The sequence below is a fragment of the Ornithodoros turicata genome, chromosome 1 (assembly GCF_037126465.1).
Source record: "Ornithodoros turicata isolate Travis chromosome 1, ASM3712646v1, whole genome shotgun sequence".
NCBI lineage: Eukaryota > Metazoa > Arthropoda > Arachnida > Ixodida > Argasidae > Ornithodoros > Ornithodoros turicata.
The window spans coordinates 92,782,810-92,804,754 of NC_088201.1; the positions used below are offsets into that span (position 1 = coordinate 92,782,810).

Below are 21,945 nucleotides of genomic sequence, written 5' to 3' on the forward strand. Positions count from 1 at the left end.
ACTTTGCTGTTGAGCAGGGATGAAAGTTGTTGCTGATGAAGGCTGAAGATACTGGAAAGGTTTAGAGGGACAGTTTGCTCCCCAACGAAATTTAAAAAAAAAAAAACGTGCTGGACGTCTACCATAGACGATGAACAATTTTCCGTCAATACGTTTCATTTGAAATCGACGTATTTTCCGAGTCTTCAGTAGTTTCCTATGGGCACCGGTAGCACGGCCGAGCGCTGGGGGAGGAGGATATTTCGGGAGGGGGCGGTCGGCTCGCGTGGTGTTTCGTGACGTTCTTTTAGGATTGACGAGAGGCTGGGGATAGGAGGGGGCGGGGCTCAATCCGCGAAAAGAGCGGCAAACGGATCGCACTCTTGACGTCACATTTTTCTCACGCGCGCGTCCTGATCCGCGGGGAAGCCCACTTGCCTTCATCTCATTGATTTCATTAAAAGAAATCATACGGCTCGAGCTGCGGGAACTAATGTACGGACCTGATAAAGTTCGAAATACACTACCGTCTGCAACAGCAATCAATGATTCGATGCTTCACTGTTAAAAGAGAACTTCACCACATAGCACGCTCCAAGCCAACCGTCATTCCGAACGATATCATTCTGTGTCCTTATTTGCTGAAAATGTGAGGAGGCGCCTACCTGGGACACATTGCGCTTGTCCCAGATAGGCTCCTCCCCTGATTTGAACGAATCATGACACAGAATGATATCATTCGGTATGGTGGTTGCTAGGAGCGTGCTATATGGTGATGTTCACTTTTAACAGTGTTGGAGAGCGAGCTATCCCTATAATATGTATGCACGAAGGCCTGCTTTGTTACTTTGTGCCAGTCATTTGGTAGCCTGTTCTCGTTGTAATGTCTGCACACATTGCTTGTACAATGCTCGACAAAAGCTTACGGAACACATTCCGGCGCATTCCTTCCTCACATCGACAAGCTAGCATCAAATGGGAGCGTACGGTCTTACAGACTTGTGCCTACGTAACCCAGTCACCTGTTTGCATGTCCGCATGCTACTATTCGCCGGTTGCGTGTCACTCTGAAGAAGCAATGCGCCGTAGTGTGTTCCGCAAAACTTTTGTCCAGTGCTGTACACGTACTGGAATGACGCCACTTGCTGAGCAACATACACATCTGCGATATCCTGGAGTACATTTGAACTACACAGGCGGAGAGCGAAACTACCGGAGCGAAAACTGCTCGCATTTATGGACGTATTCATCCCAAATATGCAAGATATGCATCCCGCTCTAGGCCATCCTGCTGTTCTGATTTCAAGCACGTGCTTTTGCCCCCCTCGCCAGGTAGCGTAGCGTTCGCACCACAGAACCGAACAATGCTGACTGTCATTTCTTGTCCCCTGCTTGATGCTGGCCAACGAAACTTGGTACAGCTCCGCATCAAAGTTCACTTGAACGCCATTCCGGCGTGCGGACCCTGTTGGCGCTGAGTAGAAATAATGCCGGAGGATATTTTGGTCACCTATTTACAGTCAGAGGGGTGGTGATCTCGTTGTAAAGGCGTTGCTGTCTGCTAGGCGTTGTCAGGGAGGCTCTCTTCCAGCTTCGCAGGCTGGTGCGGTGTTCAGGTTTACTTTGACGCGAGCCGTATATGGATTGGAAATGGCTCCTCCTGTTCCCTTATAGTTCCTTAGGATATCTCTTGGTTTAAAAGTTTGAAACGGCAAATCATGAATTCCTTTATGAAATAAATTCACGCCTCTAGTAGTCACTATGCGAGAGATACGGCTAAGTAAGTTCTTACTGCGGGATGTAATTGCGACTTCTGTTGACACATGAAATTACGCCTCTCCATTAAGATACGGCACTCATCCAGTTGGAGCTTTGCCTTGCTACACTTCCTACACTTAGTACACTTGGCGCTAGAAGCCTACAGATAGAGCGCTTCCGGTTAGATGGGATACTCCTTGTCGGTTGGTAAGGGGACGCGAGGTTGGAAAATGAGGAGGGGGGCAAGGTGACTTCCTCCCATCAGCGTTTCCGACTGTCCAACCTGCAAAACATTATTCCCAAATTATTGCTTTCACTTCCTCTTTGCGTCCAAGGCGACGTATACTTGTACTGCGAAATACTGGACAGGTTGCTCTTGTTCAACCCCGCGACATCTCTTAAACTAGACAATCCAAGCCTTACAAGAGCGAAAATATGAGCAAGCAGAGTTCGGGATATAGCAATCGGACAACGCTTCAAATCGTGAACCCCACGTAAATGTCATCAAGACGAAGCTGCATTTACATTTTCTTTCTACGTACGTTTATTACTCTTCTTGTTACTATCTACTATCTTGTTACCTACTCTTACTATCTTGTAACGGGACCCATTACTTCATTCCCCGCTCCACCTCCAGCAATGGGGTAGAGTGTCGCCCCCGGCGATGAAACTCCCCACCCATCATCCTGAAATAAAGTTGTTGTTGCTGTCGTTTCACTCCCTCGTATATAAGCTTTTTTTTTCTCTCTCTCAAGCACGATCAGTGCATTAATCACTAAACACACGGACCCTCAGGGACTCACGGGGATCTGTACGGAACTGTACGCCTTCTGATTTTCGTGAACATCTTTCCTAAGAAGCTCCGCCTTCCAGTAGCACCCGAGACGGCACATGACCAAAGAATCGACGTGCCTCCTACTAGTTACTAACAGAGTTGTGTAAGTTACTAAAAATGTCATTAAGTTACAGTTACATCACTCTTTTTTTGTTACGTGTAGCGCCTCGAAGCAACCGTGGCTGTGAGCGGCGTACAGAGGTGGGCAGATGGAGAGTGGACAGTAGGAAGGAGTGGGGAACAGGGGGCTTGGTATGCGTCCTGAGCCGACTTCAGGGGAATTATTGAAGCTACAGAAAAAATACCAAAACTAAAATGTAATTCGCAGTTACAGTTCATCGTCATATGTAATTAGCTTACTCTTTAGGTAGTTCAAGGTGTGTGCGTTTAGACTGGCCACAAATTACAAACGTTTCCATAAAATAATCGAAGGCACCGTTTTCCATAGCAGAAGTTGACAATCCACGTAGTAATATCGACCAACAAGGTACTCTCAAATAAGATTGAGAGTGTAGAAAGATGTTTCTTTCGTATTATGTACGACAAGTTCTACGACGGAAGTTGTTTTGATTATAGCTGGTTGCTGCAAAAGGTTGAACTTAGCACCCTACGGAGGCGTAGGTCTGATCACGATATATATATATATATATATAAGAGGGTGGTTCCATAAGTTTCCGGCCCGACCAACTTTTAATAGTCATAGACACGAAACAAGTGTATCACTTTTCGACATAGTCACCCTTAACTTCGATGCACTTTTGACACTTTTCAACCAGCATTCTTATACCCTTGAAAAAATAGTCCGAAGTTTTGTCCGCAAAATGCTGGAAAACTGCCTCTTGCACTTCACTATCGTTTTGAAATCTCCGTCCTCTGAGATCCCTCTTCAAGTTTCAGAACAGGAAGTAGTCACTCGGTGCCAAGTCTGGACTGTAGGGTGGGTGGTGGATTTCTTCGAAGCCGCACTCCTTCAGCGCAGCCTTTGCAACAGAAGCCGTGTGGACAGGGGCATTGTCCTGGAGCAACCGGACACCTCGACTCAACCTGCCGCGCCTCTTTGCCTTGATGGCGTCTCGGAGTCGGTGCAAGAGTGAAGCATAATAAGACGCATTCACTGTGGTGTTCCTCTCTTTGATGTCGATGAGGAGGATCCCGTGACAATCCCAAAATATTGTTGCCATGATCTTCTGTGTGGATTGTGTGACCTTGGCTTTTCTTGGTGGTGCTTCTCCTGGTTTGCCCCATTCCATCGACTCCTTTTCCGAAAGGGGATCATAGTAGAGCACCATAGTCTCATCCCCTGAGACAATTCACTTCAATATTTCTTCTTCGTTCTCTTGACAGAGCTCCAAAAACTCTTTGGCACAGACGACGCGCTGTTGCTTGTGAACTGACGAGAGAAGTCGTGGCACCCATCTCGCACTGACATTTTTCATGTGAAGGCCCTCGGCGATGATGCGAAAAACGGTTGTTTTGGAAAGCTCCAGCCTTTCTGAGATTTCCTTCACCTTCAGACGCCTGTCGCTCAGCACTTCCTCCTCGACAAGAGACAATTTTTCTTGTGTCACCACTTCCACCGGACGACCATTGCGTGGATCATCTTCAATGGACTCTCGCCCCAGTCGAAACTGCTTAGCCCAGTCTTTTACCGTTGTGCGCGACGGAAAGGCTTCCCTGTACACGTTGTCCAGTCGCGCTTTAATTTCTGTAGGCGAAAGTCCCTCTTTTGTCAAGAATTTTATCACAGCACGGTACTCGATTTTTTTCCATTTTAACTGAAGAGTGCACCCTGGCGGTTTGAAATGCCGCTCTGCAACCGACAAAAGCATGGAGAGGGTTGAGGGTGGCGCTCCGGCCCTCCAACAGATGGCGCCACGCGTCCTAATCGCCTTTTCAAATTCGCGCGCATTTTCTACCTCGGGCCGGAAACTTATGGAACCGCCTTTATACATGGAACGATGCGACAGCACCAGAGGACACGTGTTTCGCCGTGTTTGCGGCTCGTCAGCTCTGCGCAGCTACGCAGGGCTGACGAGCTGCAAACACGGCGATACACGTGTTCTCTGGTGCTGTCGCATCGTTCCTTGAGTATCTGTTTCTCTGCGTGCAGCCATAGAAGCCATTTTAATCTGTTATTTTCAATTTCAAACACGTCTAGTGTCATTTACTTGTTTCTGTAATGGCTTTTTCCCCTCATTATAATTCACTGGCTTGCACTGTGGCATTGAGGAGTGCTCAGTCACCCTCCCAGGTGTATATCGCTCGCTGAGCGACCCCTGGTTTGTCAATTCCGAACGATGCGAAGCTACCCTGAGCTGACGAGCCGCAAACACGGCGAAACACATGTCCTCTGGTGCTGTCGCATCGTTCCATGAGTATCGGAAATGAGGAAATATATATATATATATATTTCCGTTTCAGATTCTGAATAGGCTGTCCTGATCGTTCCTCGGTATGTCTACATACGCAGTTTTGGACATTTGTTTACGGAATACGCTCATGCGCATTCCTTCCTAAGAGTGACACGCTGGCTGCGAATGTTACCGTAGACTTGCAAACAGATGCCTGGGTTACCTAGGCACGTGTCTGCAAGTCCGTATGGCCCCATTCGCTGCTAGCGTGCCACTCTGAGGAAGGAATGCACGGGAGCGTGTTCCATAAACTTCTGTCCAGCACTGCAGCACTTAGAACTTGTAGGGCTACGCGATTATACTAGCATTAATCAATATCTCTTTGAGTTTGAGGAGCAACTTTCAACACAAGGACGTGGAAAAGTATTGTTCTTCGTGTTCCAAATGTGTCTGCTTTCACCTATAGTCAGGTCGGAGGTCATTTTTAAGGAGTTGGCAGCATAAGTTATCGATAATAATATGTTTGTTACACAGCGATAATACAAACGTACTCTATAAGGTTCATTGTTATATAGCCTGGTTTTGCGACTTTTTCGTGTAATAGCTGTGTTCGTACTTATTTGTGCTGTATAGAGTGCACCACTCACGTTAGGCATTGAGCTGTTAGTGGCCACTCTGTAATAAATAAATAACCATATGACATAAATGTGAACAACGCAGCTCCGGCATATGCAAACAACATATTTCCTGAAGGAAACGCAGATGAGAAAGTACATCCTACTATCCTCCTAAGTACTATGCTCTCGAGAAAGTACATGTAACACTGGTGTTAAGATAGCAGTTACATGGGACTAGATACGTTGCTGAACCTTGAGGTGTTACATACCATCAAAAATTCAATTTATGAAAACATGAGTTAAACGTTTATGTCGTTGACTAGATGATATGAGTCGCCACATGCGCAGTTTGCTTTGATTGGGTAGATTACTTTTTAATAAATAATAAAATTCATGCTAAGCGAGCAAGTAAAAGGGAAACATGAATGCCGTAGAAAACCACTAGCGTTTGTGAGGACAAAGGAGTGCGCACAGAAACCTTCAGCTGACTCCGTAGAAACACAGCACAGAGTAACTACGCCTTGAGTACGCGTTACGGGGATATTACAACAGTTACCCGTCTCTAAAGTTATTTAGTTACAGTACACTCTAAATCGTTTTACACCTTAAAGGGTGTAAATCAAAATGTTCATGGCGCACACCTTTTAAGGTGTATTTTAACACCCTCATGGCAATTGGGGTGTAAAGGGTGTAACGCCCAATAAACTGTTGTGTTTGTGGCAATATGCTGGTAACTGTGTTTTCACAGTTACCAGCATATTGCGTATAATAACATTGAGGTCCATATATGTATGCACATCAAGGTGACTAAATATGTGTGTAAACATGCACAGCCGACATACTGACAATCATGTATGGCAATGAAGCATGGCAGCTGTATATAGCTTTTCGTGAAACTGTAGACGTTCTCATGAGCAGGCACCTCCCCCATATGCATGTTCATTACTTAGAACGCTGCATTTATTCGCTGCATATTTCTTCAAGGCTTTGCAGTGTTGTACCCACAGATATCTAACCCCTGTAAAATGCATTACGTTGTTCATTATCCGCGACTCATCAAGATGTTTGGTCCTTTCCTATCTGTATATGTGTACGCGTTTCGAAGGGAAACACCAGCATTTTAAATGTTGCTAGAAAAAAATCAACATTTTAAGAACATAACCCTTACATTAGCCAGAAGACACCAATTTTATGAAATGTATGTGTGGTTGCAGCCCTTCATGAGAAATGCCACATCTACTAATGGTTCCAAGGAGATACTACTTCAACATGCCCCAGAAGCAATTCAGAGTTACATTCATGATTGTGATATTCACGCAGAATCTATAGTCTATGTGAAAAGTGCAGTTGATAATGATAACGCATTTGCTATTGGCTTGCCAAAGAATCTTCCGAGGAAGACTTACCCGTGTTCATTGAGATTGCAGTCATACATGTTATTAACTCTGATACAATTTTTCTCATACAAACATTAACTACAGTTGAGTATGATGAGCACTATCATGTATTTGTTCTGTCTTGCAATGAGGAGCAACGTGTTTTAAGAAATTTAAGCACTATCTCAACAGATCTTCTAAATCTGCATGCATTACCAGATGGTAGACGTGTTGTGAATCCAGGGCACGCACTTTTGTAATGTAACTTCCTGCTCCCTGTTGTTGTATATATTTACCTTTGTTCATGTGAACGAAAACAAACGTACTCCCTTTCTACACCCAGGCGACACACTATCACCATATATTTCACCTGAGGGTGTAGTACACCATTGTTACACCCTCAGGAACTTCCAAAACAAAGTTGTAGGGTGTGAAAGGGGTGTGATCGTTGTTAATACACCTATTTTACACCTTTAAAGGTGTGAAACGATTTAGAGTGTACCTTCATTGCTTGTAATTAATTACATCACAGGTCTGGTTACTAAAAACAGCTACGGCAGAGCCTCGCGACACTAGTTTGAACATATTCTTTTTCATTTACCTTGGTTGCAGAGGTTGCTTTCTTCATCGTAGCGATACTTGCAGTTATACTCTTTGTTGCACTTGAGTGATGCATCTATGCACCAGCCGTCATCGCAACTGAATTCCGTGTCTGGGTCACAACTCTCTGTCAAAGGTACAACACACACTTGAGTTTTCTCAGAACGCACTTTTCTAAACGTGCACTTCAAAACAGCATAAATGTAACGCACTACACTCTGAGAGAAAAGGGTGCAGCAGTTACACCTCTTAGGACGACACCTCTTAGCTGTCGCATATGTTGTGCCTAAAAGGTTGCAAAGTTCTACCTGCTATCTACGAGTGACAGGGTTACCGGTTCTGATACGGTGAGCGAGGGGGCGTACTCCTTTTTGTAGCAATTTGGATACGTGATAATTGCTCTTACCACGGTTTACACCCTGTATCAGACGTTATGTTGAGCTAGGTGGTAACTATAGAAATTAATTACCACCTCTCCACACCCTCCTTTCTTTGAGTGCATGTAGTGAGCTCTCATACTCAGCACAACAGCTATTGAAAAGTGTGACAACAATGGCACCTACAGAAGTTTTTTTTTTAATCCAAGCTTTCATTTTCACGAGGTTCTTATTAACGGCACCAACCTGAATAGCTAATGCACCTTCTACAACGAGAAAAGGCAGACTGAAATCATTTACGTGTAACGAAAAGCACACAACACATAAAGAAAATAAACGGGCTAAACCAATAAATCGTACCTCAGAACCATTCAAAACAACGTTCCACAAATAGTGTGCGACAATCCCTGACGATTGGAGAAAATATTAGTGCAAGCGTTACGGGCAACCATAGAACTGCAGGAATATGCATACGAATTACAGATGAAAGATAAACTTCCAGTAATGTCAAAATCAAGGCAACTGATTACAAGAACAATAATTGGGACACGAGAAAGTAGCTTTGAGTATGAGATCGAGACAACTGTTGACGCCATTTAACAGTTTAGCAGGTCACAGCTAAATGTCTGTATACAAAGATGCTCAAGCATAACAGAATATCAATAGTAAAGACCACGAGGAATGCACCTGTCATAATAGGCTAAATTCCTTTTGTACATTCTTTAACTAACATTACGAATAATGATGATAACCATGCACCAGCTCTCCTATACGCCGCTGTCCTTTGATGATACTGACCTTTATATACTGCATATGCATGAGACGGCCTATTTTGTAGCAATCCAATGCTACGTTTTATTAAGGTCCCACTGATGTACTGAAATCACGAATTCCGTTATTGACTTACGCATCCATACAGATAAATAATATGTATTTATTTATTTATTGTATATGTATTTATTATATTTATATTCATATATAATATAACGCTCCATCGATAACTGAGTTTTTGGCGCAGTGAAGTATTGTTTGTGGATAGAACAAGCGGGAAACGGGCTGTGCTTCATATTTTGCCCTTTCACGGGGAGAGTTTTGCTATGTTTGTAACCAAGGGTCTGTGAAGAACCATTGTTTACATGCATCGAGTTGAGAATGACTCTTTTCACTTCACGCTCTTGGTTTCGTGAACGTTGTTTCGAGTAAACGCTTCATCTGACGGTCATGTCAACCGACTAGCGGTCCAGATAAGCCGCCGATGGCGAAGGTCATGTACTTCTTGAGCTCCTGATGCGCGCAGCGTTGGTTTCGGCCCATACGGACATTTTCACGGACGGGCTCGTTTCAGGAACACACACACACGGGAACAAATAAATAAAATGGCGTTCAACGACAATTGTTCCCCACACTGCCGCCTCAGTTTTGCCCGAGAGACCCTGACTAAAAAGATAATTCATCAATTTAGATAATTATGCAGGTAGTAGTTAAGTACTCTCGTCGACTGGATGTCTGCCTGACCGCAAGACCCAACTGAAAAAAAAAAAGCCATCTCTGCTGCTGTCATAGCGTTTTGTATAAAATATGCGTAACGAATAAAAAAACACCCTGTATCCAGCCAATACAAACATGAAGCGAATATTTCTGTAACCGTACCGAGTAGGTGCGAAACCGAACCCAATATGTACTGCACCCACGCGGACCATCAAGCAGCACTTACTTTGCTCCATAAATTCTCTCGTACTTCACCGGGCCAAAATACACTGCTCCAATGATTTCGCTATTATCCGTTGGACGACACATGAACGTATATAACTTTTACGGAACAAAGAGTGAGAAAGATAATTTAGGACCTTAAGCGGGACAAACTGTGATCAGGAGTTAGAATGCTCGATGTCTTTAGCGCAGGACAGAAACGAGACCAAATAAGTCGGTGCTATTCCGTGGGTGTCGTGTCGGCGAATTTCGGACGAACATGCTTACAAGCAGGGGAAATTGGTAGTTACGGCCGACGTGACTTGTCGAACACGCGGCGACTATCGATTCGACTTTCTATCCCAACGTTTGGTAACCTGCATTGTTATCCAGCATTCGCTTTGGCCACATTATATTGCACCATTTCTTTTTTTCTTCTTCTTCTTTTACCAAGGCCGCGTAACTGTTGCTTTCAAACTCTGTAAAGTAGAAAAAATTTTAATCGGATAGTACTCCTGCCGTGAAACAGAAGATAACTAGCACGGAGTGCGAATGCCTTCACGATGAATTCTGTGACGCATATATGTGCAATATGCGTCATCCCAAGCAGCACAATGTACTGAAAGTCGAGTGCAATAGGGGTGGCGGTATGTGTCTTATCGATGTTCCTTAGTTTCAGGAGTCTGTTCAAGGCCTTCCACCTACCCGTCCACCCCTATTGCACCCGACTTTCAGTACATTTTGCTGCTTGGGATGCTTGAACGTTTTGGTAAGGTTACTTTCCTAACATACATAGAAATAGATCAACCGGACACTCGCCGTAGAGTGACTGTACCAGTCCAACCGAAAACGCAGAACAATTCCCGTGTACAGTACTAATCCCTTACAAAAGGAAATCTTCGGATGTCTCAACGGAGCTACGCCAGATGAAATCATTGCAGGAGCCATCTCATCCCAATAATAAATTCCATCCAGAACGCGGCAACAATACAGGAAAGCAACAGAGCGCCAGTGATAAGGACAATGAATAAGCACATACACACACACACACAAAGTGGCTGCCTACTCCACTCATTGTTGCCAGGAACGTACCTTTCTGCCACTGACCGATCTACAAAAACGAGGGTCTACTTGTTTCAATTCATTTGTCTTTTCTTTTTGTCGTGTTTTTTAAACGGAAAATCTAACTATATTCGTGTTTACATGCATTATAGATGTGCAATTGGCTGCGACTAGGCAGTGCAGAAATCTCAGGCTATGTAGTGATGACCTGAAACAGCTGCAAATTTAGTCATCCTGATCGTACAATGTGTGCCGATACTCTGAGGCAAAATTCGCGCACGGCCAAATACTTCCGCTTCATTATCAGTCTAACACTACACGCTCTCTTGCTTTGTTTGTTCGGTCATCCTAAACACTGAAATGTACCTCTGTGCACCATGGGGCACAAAGTCAAGAACCTGTACCAGTATCTGACGGCACAATCGCTATTATCGTCACGCTCTCATCCATCGAGTTAGACTTTCGTAAAAGAAAAATCCAACACTTGTCGTCAGCTGCAGGAGTGCACATTCGTCTAGCAAAATGCTTTGCAAAAAGCGCTTGAGCGAACGCGACCTTTAAAAAAAGGCAACACATTGTTCACGTAACTACCGCAGTACGACAAGATGGCTCTACTATTACGCAAATGTGCATCGCTTTATTTTGAACAGACCCTCGCAGTACCGTAGAAAAATGTGCGTTTCAGTATAAAACCTTGTGCACATAAACCCAAGTGCTATACGCCCTGCCATGCAGGCACGATAGAAATTTATCTAATAAAGATAGTCCTCGCGGGATGCTTCCGGGAATATGACCGAAATGAGCCAAAAATGTAAATAGATAAAAAAAATAAAAGACGTACGAGCAAGAGACGGAATTCTGGGAGCGCGCAAGGGACTGGTGTATGAAAAAAATAAAAAAGAAGAGGAAAGACGGAATGTAGGAGAAAAAATAACTGCAGAGTCATTCTAGACGATGCGCAAACTCCCTAGTGACGTCATCATCCGGGTCGATTTCGCTGGAGTCGGTGTAAAGGCAGTGTAAACGCGTGGCAATTTGTGTGCATCTTTCCTGCCTCTCACTGCTGATATACACGCGGGATATTTACGTGCAGTGCTCGATATGACGCCAACGCGAGTACATGTAAAATGAACTCTGTGCACGCAATGCTACTACATGTCGTTCAGATGAAAGTGGGAAAATGCAGAGAGCAGAGAGAGAGAAGGGAAAAAAATAAAAGAATTGGGAGCGCATATATATATATATATATATATATATATATATAATAGATTCTCATGTAAAGTAGCTCGGACGACGATGTTTCGAAAAAGTCTTCCATTAAAGTAAATGATTTCTTTCCCGAGCAGAAAGTATGCTATTCTTCTTCCTTTCTTTACGATTTTCTTTGTCTTTTTCTCTGTCCGTGTTGTATGCGCTGCTGTTTTTTTGTTTTTTGTTTTTTTTGTGTGTGTGCGTGATGTGGAAGGATGGTGCAGTTGCCCAAGGCCTTGACATTATTCGTGGAGGGTGTGTGTCTGCTTTATGAACTGCTGCAGTAGAGATGCGCTCGACTCGAAGGCTAACATTAAGGGGGTTTCGTTTAGTGTGAATCACTTTCATGTAAGCACGGTCATTATCAGGGAACAGGGGACGGGTTCTTTCGGTGTCTGGTCGTATATAGTGTGTAATTCCACAGAGCTCCTCTCATGGCCCAGTACTTCATGTGTGGACGTTATGCTTCTGGTTGTTGGTGAACATAGGTGCTCGAGAAAGGGTGAACGAGCTCAGGTTTTGCTAGTTTGTGATGGAGTAATATCCTTATCTTCTGGCGATAACCCCCGCAAGCGAGGCAAAGAGGCTCGCGGTTATGTAATGTAATGACGTGGAAAATAACAATGTAATGGGCCAGTTAAGCAAAGTCACCGCCCCCCCCCCCCCCCTAGTAAGGATTCTTCCATATTTTGTGAAGTCAGGAAGGTTTCGAGGGCATCATGTGCTAATGTAAAATCCAGTAGGATGTGCAATGAAATTTGTATGTTCATCGGTACACGACAGTATCCCACCAAATTCAATTGAAATTTATCATAACGGGTATAGGGAACGTACGCACCATACAATGAGGTCTTGCTGCGTTGAGATCAGGCAGTGAAAGCAGGTAACGGGTCGTATTATTAGAGGCCAACTAATCTGGCATCTAATAATACCTCGTCTTGTTGGCAGAGGCGTCTGCATATTGTGGATAGACTTAACGAGGTTCCTCAAGCGTACAAGGCTGGTAATATCCCATGACGCCCCAATATAGAAACATGCGTACTATGCTGTTCGTTCACTCCATAAAGTGGGACTCCGCAACAAAATCACCAGAAAGGTTGTGGTGTACCCGTAACCTTTGGGATGACAGGAACATGAGTTTAGAAATATCTCGTTCCAAAACTGCGCAGATTTTATTCAAACGAATTTGTTACGAAGCGAGCGCTTCGCTTCTGTGAAGCGAGAGAGCACAGAAGGCAACACACTGCTGACTTCATCCGGCATCCATCATAGAACTCCTATAATAACTAGAAAACCAAGCCAGCGAAGGGGGCATCTCAACATGCGAGCAGCCATGATCGATACGGTAGTCCTAAAGTGTTACGAACGGTGTCTCCTACGAGTTGCGTGAGCCGTTCTTTCATGTCGCAACACAAGGTTTAAACCGTACGATACTCGTTCCCTAGGGAATCCAAGCGCAAATGTTATGGCGGACAAAACAAACACTCTTCGCACACGGCATGGCGCACGGAGTGACTTGCCTTGGATTGGACACCATTGCGCCGATCGCACCTAGTCTTCGCACATGGAAAGGCTGCGGCCGAATCCAGAATATCGATCATGGCACCTCCTGTGCTTGGACATTGGGAGAGGGTCTTGCCTCCGTACTCTACTTGCCCCATCACTCTCCCCCAGCTTTACTTCTAGTCTTCTAGCTTCTAGCTAGACTTCTAGCTTCTAGCTAGACTTCTAGCTTCTAGCTAGACTTCTAGCCTTCTAGCTTTACTTCTAGCCTTATGATTTCTATGTCCGGCATCCTGCAATGGAGAATGCCGGTTGCGAAGCAGACGACAATGCTTGGGTGACGTCACGGTATAGCATGGAGCTCTGTTTTCTGCTCTTCCTATTTCGGTTTTGTTTGCTATTGTCAACATTTACGAATTACTCGCGCAAAACGAATGCGATTGTTGTACTCGGTATCGAGGAACTGGTTCGGGTTCTGTGTGATGCTCACCTATTTTTTTTCAAATCCTTGCGCAGTGTCCCTTTAAGCCACACACTTGATGTATTTTCTCACAATACTAATGGATCAAGGATGCGAGACTTGACACTGCTCGAAAGCCTGCTTCGTTCATTATACAGACTGTCACGAGTTATCATGCGCGATAGTCCAGTCGCCGTTGCAGGTGTCTTGTCGCTCAACAATTAAAGGGACACTACAATGCCACCTCAAGTTCACTTCAAATTACGTGAGACGCTATGTCAAGTTCGCACGTGTTGTCGTAATTGACAACTTCGATTCCGTTAGGAACCTAGAATTACACCGGACTCTTTCTTACCTCGGCACTACGCAGTGAACGTCACTTGAGCTGGTGCATCGGGTATACATCGGGTGCTTTTAGTCCGTGCTGCGCGTGCCGCGCCATGGAGCAGTTCCAGCGAAAAACATAGCGCGAGTTACGAAGCACGTTGGGGTCGCACTCCGAAGGACGCGAAGCTAATAGCCGTCACTAGAACATTTGGGATTACTGTTATGGGCTAGAATTCAGTAAATCGATATTGAAAGATGCAGCATTGCGCATGCCGCACACGGACATACGCTACGACCGGACCCCTTCCAAATCCACACGTGCACGAGAGGCAAACGCGAGCTTCTGCTGCTGTCAGATTGGACGCCAACAATCCTTGCTTCCCTAGGATCACATTCGTTGCCGCCAAAAACTACTCTGATTTCATTTTCGTTTTTCTTCTCAACGGTAGCGCTGTGTGAACTAATTTTGTGTGCATTACGCTAATGGAAACACAGACTTTCACTTGAGAACAAGTTGTGTTTGCATTTTAGCGCCCCTTTAAATTGACAAAAGCGTCATGAACGAGCAACCCTTAGCGGTGCACTGAGACCTTAGAGGCGCGATCCTGCCTCCTGGAGTGACGTAATCACTACGTGTTACGTCGCATCGCCGTTACACAAGGCACGGTCCTACTTGCTAGAGACTCTCCACGTCATGGAGTAACGTCAGCATCAATCATTCACTTACAGTTGTCTCTATGAGGAGAAGGAGATTTAGAGGATGTGCAGATCAAGGACGTTACGCGCTCGATAAAGGTCCCCTATGACATCGTATCTAGCGCAAGAAGGCATGTACAGTGCCAAAAGTTTAAGGAACCCGCGAGCGGCGTATTTTCTCTGGGCAGAGACACCCTAGCGGCGAGCGGAAGCGGGCGAGTCCACGCGTTCAGAGGGATGAAAGAGTGCGCTTGTGGCGACCCACCGTGGTAGTAGTGGTAACTTTGCTTTTGAGTGTAACGAACGCCAAAATGGCTTCGTTTTCGGTCTGCTGCACCGAGCGCGAGTGGAAGTCCCTCCGCTATCGGAGAGATAACAGGGCGCTAAGATGAATTGAGGTGACAACGGGCTGCAGTGCCTAGCTTTTTTTCTTTTTTTACGCCTCAGCGTAATGCAGCTGACATGGCCTGCGCAGAGCCCGGGCTTAAACATCATCGAAAACGTCTGGGGCAGCCTGAAGAATAGGATGAGCAAGAGACGGACGCCTACAAGGAGCAAGGACGCACTCTGGGAATTTATAGAAGCAGAGTGGTCCTTGCTACGTGAAGACGTGGACCTTGTCCGTCGGCTATACGCTTCCCTTCCTGTGCGTATGGCCCCAGTTATTGCTGCGAAAGGGGGCCGACAAAGTATTGAGACAGTATCGTCTCCCCCTGCCTCTTTTTTTGTGTGAGTGTTCAAGGGTATACGCTCTTTTCTTCTGTTTTTGTCTAATAAAAAAAGAAAAAAAGCTAGGCACTGCGAGCCCGTTGTGCCTAGCTCATCACCACGTATTCAACGTCCCTCGCGGAAAACGGCGTGTCTAAGCAACTTGTGCCCTGCCACAAAGTTGCTGGCGTCCACGGCCGGGTTCGAACCCGCGATCTCGGGAGCAGAAGGCGAACACGCTACCAACTGAGCCACCGAGGCCACGATAGAAATCGAGTTGGATCGCTCCCGTGTGTGTTTGGCGGGAGCGGCGGCGATCGATGTGTCTTGCGTGAAGCAGTCTTGCGATGAAACGCCGGATGAGTGCGAGGGTGGTCAAGTTCAAAAATTCTGTTCAACAAAAAAAAAAGGGGGTTTCGACGAAACTTCGTAGAGTATATGTTCAAGGGGCATACTCTCAGATGCAATTTGTCTTATATTATTTCTTACATTCACTACCACAGACTTGGCACTGTATGACCCTTTTTGCTTTTGCGCCAGAAAAATCCAATCATCATCATCATCTTCAGCTTCTTCACAGGAAAATGGCGTTTGGACTCGTACACTGTCGATCGAGGCTTCAAAACTGCATATTTATGTACAGGGTGTATGTTTATTTGTTCGTTACGTAGTTTTTCTATATACAAAAAAAGAAAAAAACTAGCAGGGCAAAATGCATGCAGTTTTAGCAGGTGGGTTATACGGCAGTGCAGACATCCTGTAGGACAGCGTATGCAACCGGTAGATGACTAATTAGCTCAACTTCATTAATTAACTTATTAATCAGAATTGGAGCCAGTCATTATTCAAATCCGTCCTCCTTATTAACCACTCTGAGAAGCGAATGTACTTCGAGGTACAAATTGCCATATTTCGCAATGTAAATCAGCCGAAACGGGAACTACGCACTGCACCAGAGCAGAAAGAGCGACTGGCAATCCAGGTGAAAGGGCACGTGCTTTGAAACGATGGAGCTGATTGGATCGAGTAGGCGCTAATCTGAGACCGCTCTGAGGCACAGATTAGGTGAAGATCGCGTCGTTTGAGCGCTCGAAAAGGACGTGGTTCTAGTTTCGGCTCATTTGCATAGCGAAATTTGACATTTTTTAACTCAAAGTATGTTCGCTTCACCGGGTGTTTAATAAGGACCGTGGATTTGGATAATGGCTTGTTCCAATTCTGCTCTCTCTTATTTCCCAGAAAACATCAAATTAATAAGTGAATTAATGAATTTTAGCTAATTAGTCATCCAGTGGTTGCAAAGCTCTCCCACAGGATGTTCTACTGGCGTATAACCTACCTGCTATAACGGCATCTATTTTGTTGTGCTATTTTTTAATAAAAATTCTGTAACGAATAAAAAAAAACCTGTATTGTATTACAAAAGCTGCGCACTCAGGCGCATTTATGGCTTTGTGTATCGAATATATGGAATACAGTATTATAAACACACTGAACACTTACGATTAGAGGTGGTTTCTTAATGCCTTTAAGTTAATTTCCGAATACATTTTCGGTAATCGGAATGCTACATAATTTATACAATTGAAATGTGCGTGTTATGCATTGTATTCTAACGAAATATTTTCTGCCCATTCGACGCCGAACCGTTATCGAATTAACTTCTTGTTTCGAAAGATATGATGCCACAATATGTGCTATCCGCCATCCATCTGGCAGCATTTCGTTCCCTATATATAGCTTCCCGTCACCTCACCAGAGCATCTGGTAGTCTTCGAACGTGGGGCGGGGACCCGAGAATAACGGGAAGGTGCGTACGCTGTTGCTGTGACACTGATGCTAGAACCTGCTGTGACATACGCAGTCTACTCTTCAAAAATCCGAAACTATGGGATTTTGTGGGCTACTTGGGAAACTCCTCGAAGTGCGTAGACTTGTCTGACTGCATTTGTCCGTTGTGTGCTGACTCTTTGACTCAGCACAAAATCGATAATAAGTCAAATAAATATAATTTTTGTCCGGAGTGACACTAAGATTGCTATTCACTCACCGGCGCTTGAAATCTCCCGGAAGGCAGTGTAGAGAATGGAGAAGTTGGCCCTCTCCTTGAGGGCAGTATACTGAGCGAAGTAACGGACCTTGACGTCGCTCGTCTTGGAGCGTGTCGGCTCCGCCATGGTGCCACAGAAGTGTTGCAGCTGCTCGTGGAACGGCTCCCCGTCGATGATGTCTATGAAGTTTGTGCGGCAGTTGTGCGGGTCTGTAAGCTTGTACTTGTTGAAGGTCATGTAGACCTGCCAGTTCTTTTTCACCCGGATATTCCACGTGCACTCTAGAGGAAGCTGGTGTTGCGTAGAGTGGTTGTAGTGGGAAGGCTTGATGTCCATCGAACCGATCGTACCGTTGACGCCTCCCACGTCAAAGCGGCATTCTAGAAGCAAACAAACAGATTCAGGATTAGCGAAACAGGGCTCCCTGACATTGCTGAAATAACCACGCCTGGCAGGAGCATTTTGACTTCAAACAACTCCCCTTCGACCCCATTCGCTCGAAATCCACATATATCCAAAGCACTGGGCGCGCATCAATGATGAGGAGTAATCGCACGATCTTCTCATCAGTACCTCAGTCCTCCTCTTCATGTGGTCTCTGCAGTGGAACGCAAAAACATTGTGGAGCAAGAGAGAACAACATTCGCTTACAATGGCCACGCCCATATCTCCTCACTCTGACATCGCGCATACTTCTTTCTGCGCGCCAGATTCAAACCGTGCGGATTCCAATAAGTTTTAATGCCGGCAGTAAATCATCGACCTTGAGTAGACGAACAGCGATGCAGGGGTCGGTAAATTAGGGTATAGAATGAAAGGCGGAAGTCATTGAAAAGCCTAGCCAGCTGTAGGCCTCGAACCCACATCTTCTGGATTGCCAGTCCAGGGCATTACCAAGTGGGCTAAGCTTACACACTTCAACAACGACTTCCCAGGGTTCGTCATTTGAAGGGACAAACCACATCCGCTCTCTCACTCATCCACTTTCACTCTTACATGTTTTCTCACTCACACACACACACACGCACACACGCATACGACGGGGCGACGCAAGCGGTATCTGTTGAAACACAGTAAATCATTTTACACCTTTATTTGCTCAAAAAAGGTGTATTCTTATAAAAACACCCTTTTCTACGCCGCAAAGGGTGCATGAAGAGTATTACTAAAGGTGTAGTATCGACATACACCACGTTTTATCCAATGTCGATCATTAAGGGTGTAAAGTGGGGTGTTGAAACAGGTGTTTACCGTCGAATACACCTGTTTTGCACCTCACTTGAATTGGGAATATGGTGTTAAAATGGTGTTTTATTTCGTGAAAGAAAAGTTATGCTGGTTTCACAGCTCTGCTCAGCAAGTAATCACATTATAGAGAATAACCTGGGTTAAAAACATAGTATTTGACAGGGAGTGATGTTAGAAATGTAGCTTATATATTTAACTCATTGCAAACGTGGGTGTTAATTCCAAAAACGCATTCCCGTCACCGTTACAAACGTTTCCCGCCCCAGCACATGTAACGAACTTGCACCAACAAATTGTATTTCAGTATATGATCCATCCGACACGCCAATATAGGCTACTGAGGGTGGCCGAGGTCTCTTCATGCCTCTGCACTCACGTTGGTCGCACAGTGTTACCAAGCTAACGAGACATGTCCGGGACGCATTGCACTCCGTTTTAGGTTCTACGATGGAACCACGGCTGGAGGTCTGCCGTGTTCGTGGTGCTGCTTGCCATAGAAGGAAGGATGTCGAACTGTATGTCTCGGCCAGTGGTCTCGGTATGCTGCCGCGGGAGCTTCTATTACACTATTTGCGAGGGAATATTTCCTCGCAAATAATTTCATCATAAAAGGTGTTTTCAATAGAATACTCCCCTTTTATGGGTATTTTTGTTTTTAGACACCCATCATAACAGTGTTTTATTAGGAATACACTAAACTAAAGGGTGTATTAGAAAACACCCATCATTTGAGTGTAAAAGCAACACCAAAAAAGTGTAAAAAAGACTACTGTGAACGATGGAAATTGATGTTCTGAGGCTGGAATACAAAGGAAAGGAAAACACACAAGCACCAAGTGCCTAAGAAAGCAGGGTATACGCTACCGAAACGGGTATCTACGAATTTATGTATGTAGAATGAACTTTGCTTTCCACTATTAGTATCCCTGTAGATTCACGCGGAGTAATACGTATATATAGTATTAATCCTAAAAATATTTTATGAAAGATGGACAGTGTGAGATCAGTTTGCTACCGGTAGCTGTTATCCTTCGCATTCAAGGCCATTAGAGCCCCAGTGGTGGTGGTGGTGGAGCCCCATTCTTCGTCGTTGCTAGACACTGCACCTCCCCATGCACCTCCCACTGCAGATATTTTATTTTATAATTTTGGAAAGAGAAGAAAGGGGGAGGAGAAATAAAGAAAGAAAAGGTACGGGGACTTACCCACGTCACGTGAGGATCGCGCCGTCCGTCCGCGGTCCTTTGTAAGTTCGATTACGTAGTTATAATATACCGCAGACCAAAAATATTTTGCATGCAGGCCCCTGATGGACGGCTTCACAAACTAGACGAGATTTCGAGTCAGATCAAATGTCACCTCGTTGGTCCTTTAAGTTGTGAGGACTGTGGAGTTTGCAGAATAACTTTGACGAATTGAGGACTTCGCCGAATAGGAAACTGTCTCTCGCGCTCTCGATCGAAGTCATGTATGTGCGCAATTGTGATAACGGAGAATGACTGTTTTGCCGAGAATAGCCATTGGATGAGGTATGGACACTGTACACGAAAAGATATTCCCGCGAACAACTACGTTTGGGACGATTTCGCGTACTGCTTTCAGGGGACCTAGATGGGCCAGGTGTAATGTTCACAAGTACGGTTAACCATCTGAATCCGGGACTACAACGATGACCACTCAACTATTTCCATTGAGGCGGACACTATACCACAGCACTATACAGGGTGGTCCACCCACCATGATAGGAATTCATAGTAAAACGAAGGCCCCGGAGAGACATGCGGTCAAGGGATTTTTTTTTTCTGTCAAGAAGTTTTGCCACATATTGGTAACATTTTTATTTCATTTAAATTGACGGAAAGACTTTGAAATTTTCAAGGCAACCTGACGTTTTCTTTGCGCAAATGGGTTCCCCGTGGTCATGTTACTCAGTATAGCACATAATTCCACTCATAATACAATGGCAATTGCCGAAATAAATTCGCCGAAAATCCGTGGAAATGAGCCCTTGGCTCCGCCTCTTTTTTGACGGCTCGTAGTTTGTGCTGAAAGCTGCGAAGAAAGGAGGTTACATTGACAGGTCACAGGAGGGGGGAAAGAGTTTCAAGCCTTACCCACGGAACAAACACACGCGGCGGAGGGCGGGAATCAGAGATATCTTATCAAAAACGAGGTCACCCGACGGCATTGACACGGATTTTCGTCGAATTTATTTCGGCAATCGGCATTGTATTACAAGTGGGATAATGTGTTATAATGCGTAAAATGAACACGGGGAACCTATTTCGACAAAGAAAACGTTAGGCTGCCTGTGGAAATTTCGGAGTTAAATTCAAGAAATTAACTTTCCGTCAATTCAAGTGAAATAAAAATATGACCAATATGTGGCAAAAGTTACTGGCAGAATAAAATCCCTTGACCGCATGTCTCTCCGGGGCTACGTTTTTTTACTATGCATTTCTATCATGCTTGGTGGACCACCCTGTAGATAGAAGCATATTATGCGTTCAAATAACAAGGAAGTGACACTGAGCATAGCTTGAAGCCCAGCCTTATTCATGAAGTAGTCTATCAAGAGCCACCATGGCCTAACTGCGTGGCCGTGTAGATAAAAGCATTCGCCCGTTTGCGCTTATTCCATGGTCGCACTGAACACTGAGAGGTGGTGGATTAAAACCCTACCAACCGGCTCTGTTTCCTGACGTTCTCTCTGGGTCTGTATGGACAGATCTAACAGGCAGATGTCGGGAGTGTTTTCCCTGAAGCCTGCACAGGACGCATACTGTCTCCCTGTTCCTCATTCCTTCCTGCTGTCGTCTGCCCATCTATCCACGTCTCTACATGGCTTATAACCACAGTTGCTTCGCGGCGCTAATAGGGAGTAAAAAATCAATATTCTCGCTGCGCACCGTCTTGTCACGAAACAATGCCATTTACAGACACGCATTAACAAATGAGCCACGAGCGGTGCAGCACGACGTTTGAGGCTCGGCAGGATCAACAGGCGTAAGGTAACCAGGTCATACTGGCATAGCATTAGGAAGGGGGTCAGCCGCA

General features: G+C 45.0%; 1 protein-coding gene across 1 annotated transcript in view; it reads right to left on the reverse strand.

The window, feature by feature from the left end:
• The window catches only part of LOC135378473 (neuropilin and tolloid-like protein 1), a 758,425-nt gene that overhangs the window by 30,820 nt on the left and 705,660 nt on the right, over positions 1-21,945 (reverse strand). Inside the window, exons 5-6 of the mRNA XM_064611530.1 lie at positions 17,640-18,020; positions 7,518-7,643 (exon numbers count right to left, since the gene is read on the reverse strand). Of these exons, the coding sequence (XP_064467600.1) occupies positions 7,518-7,643; positions 17,640-18,020 (507 nt within the window). The remainder of the gene's footprint in view (positions 1-7,517; positions 7,644-17,639; positions 18,021-21,945) is intronic.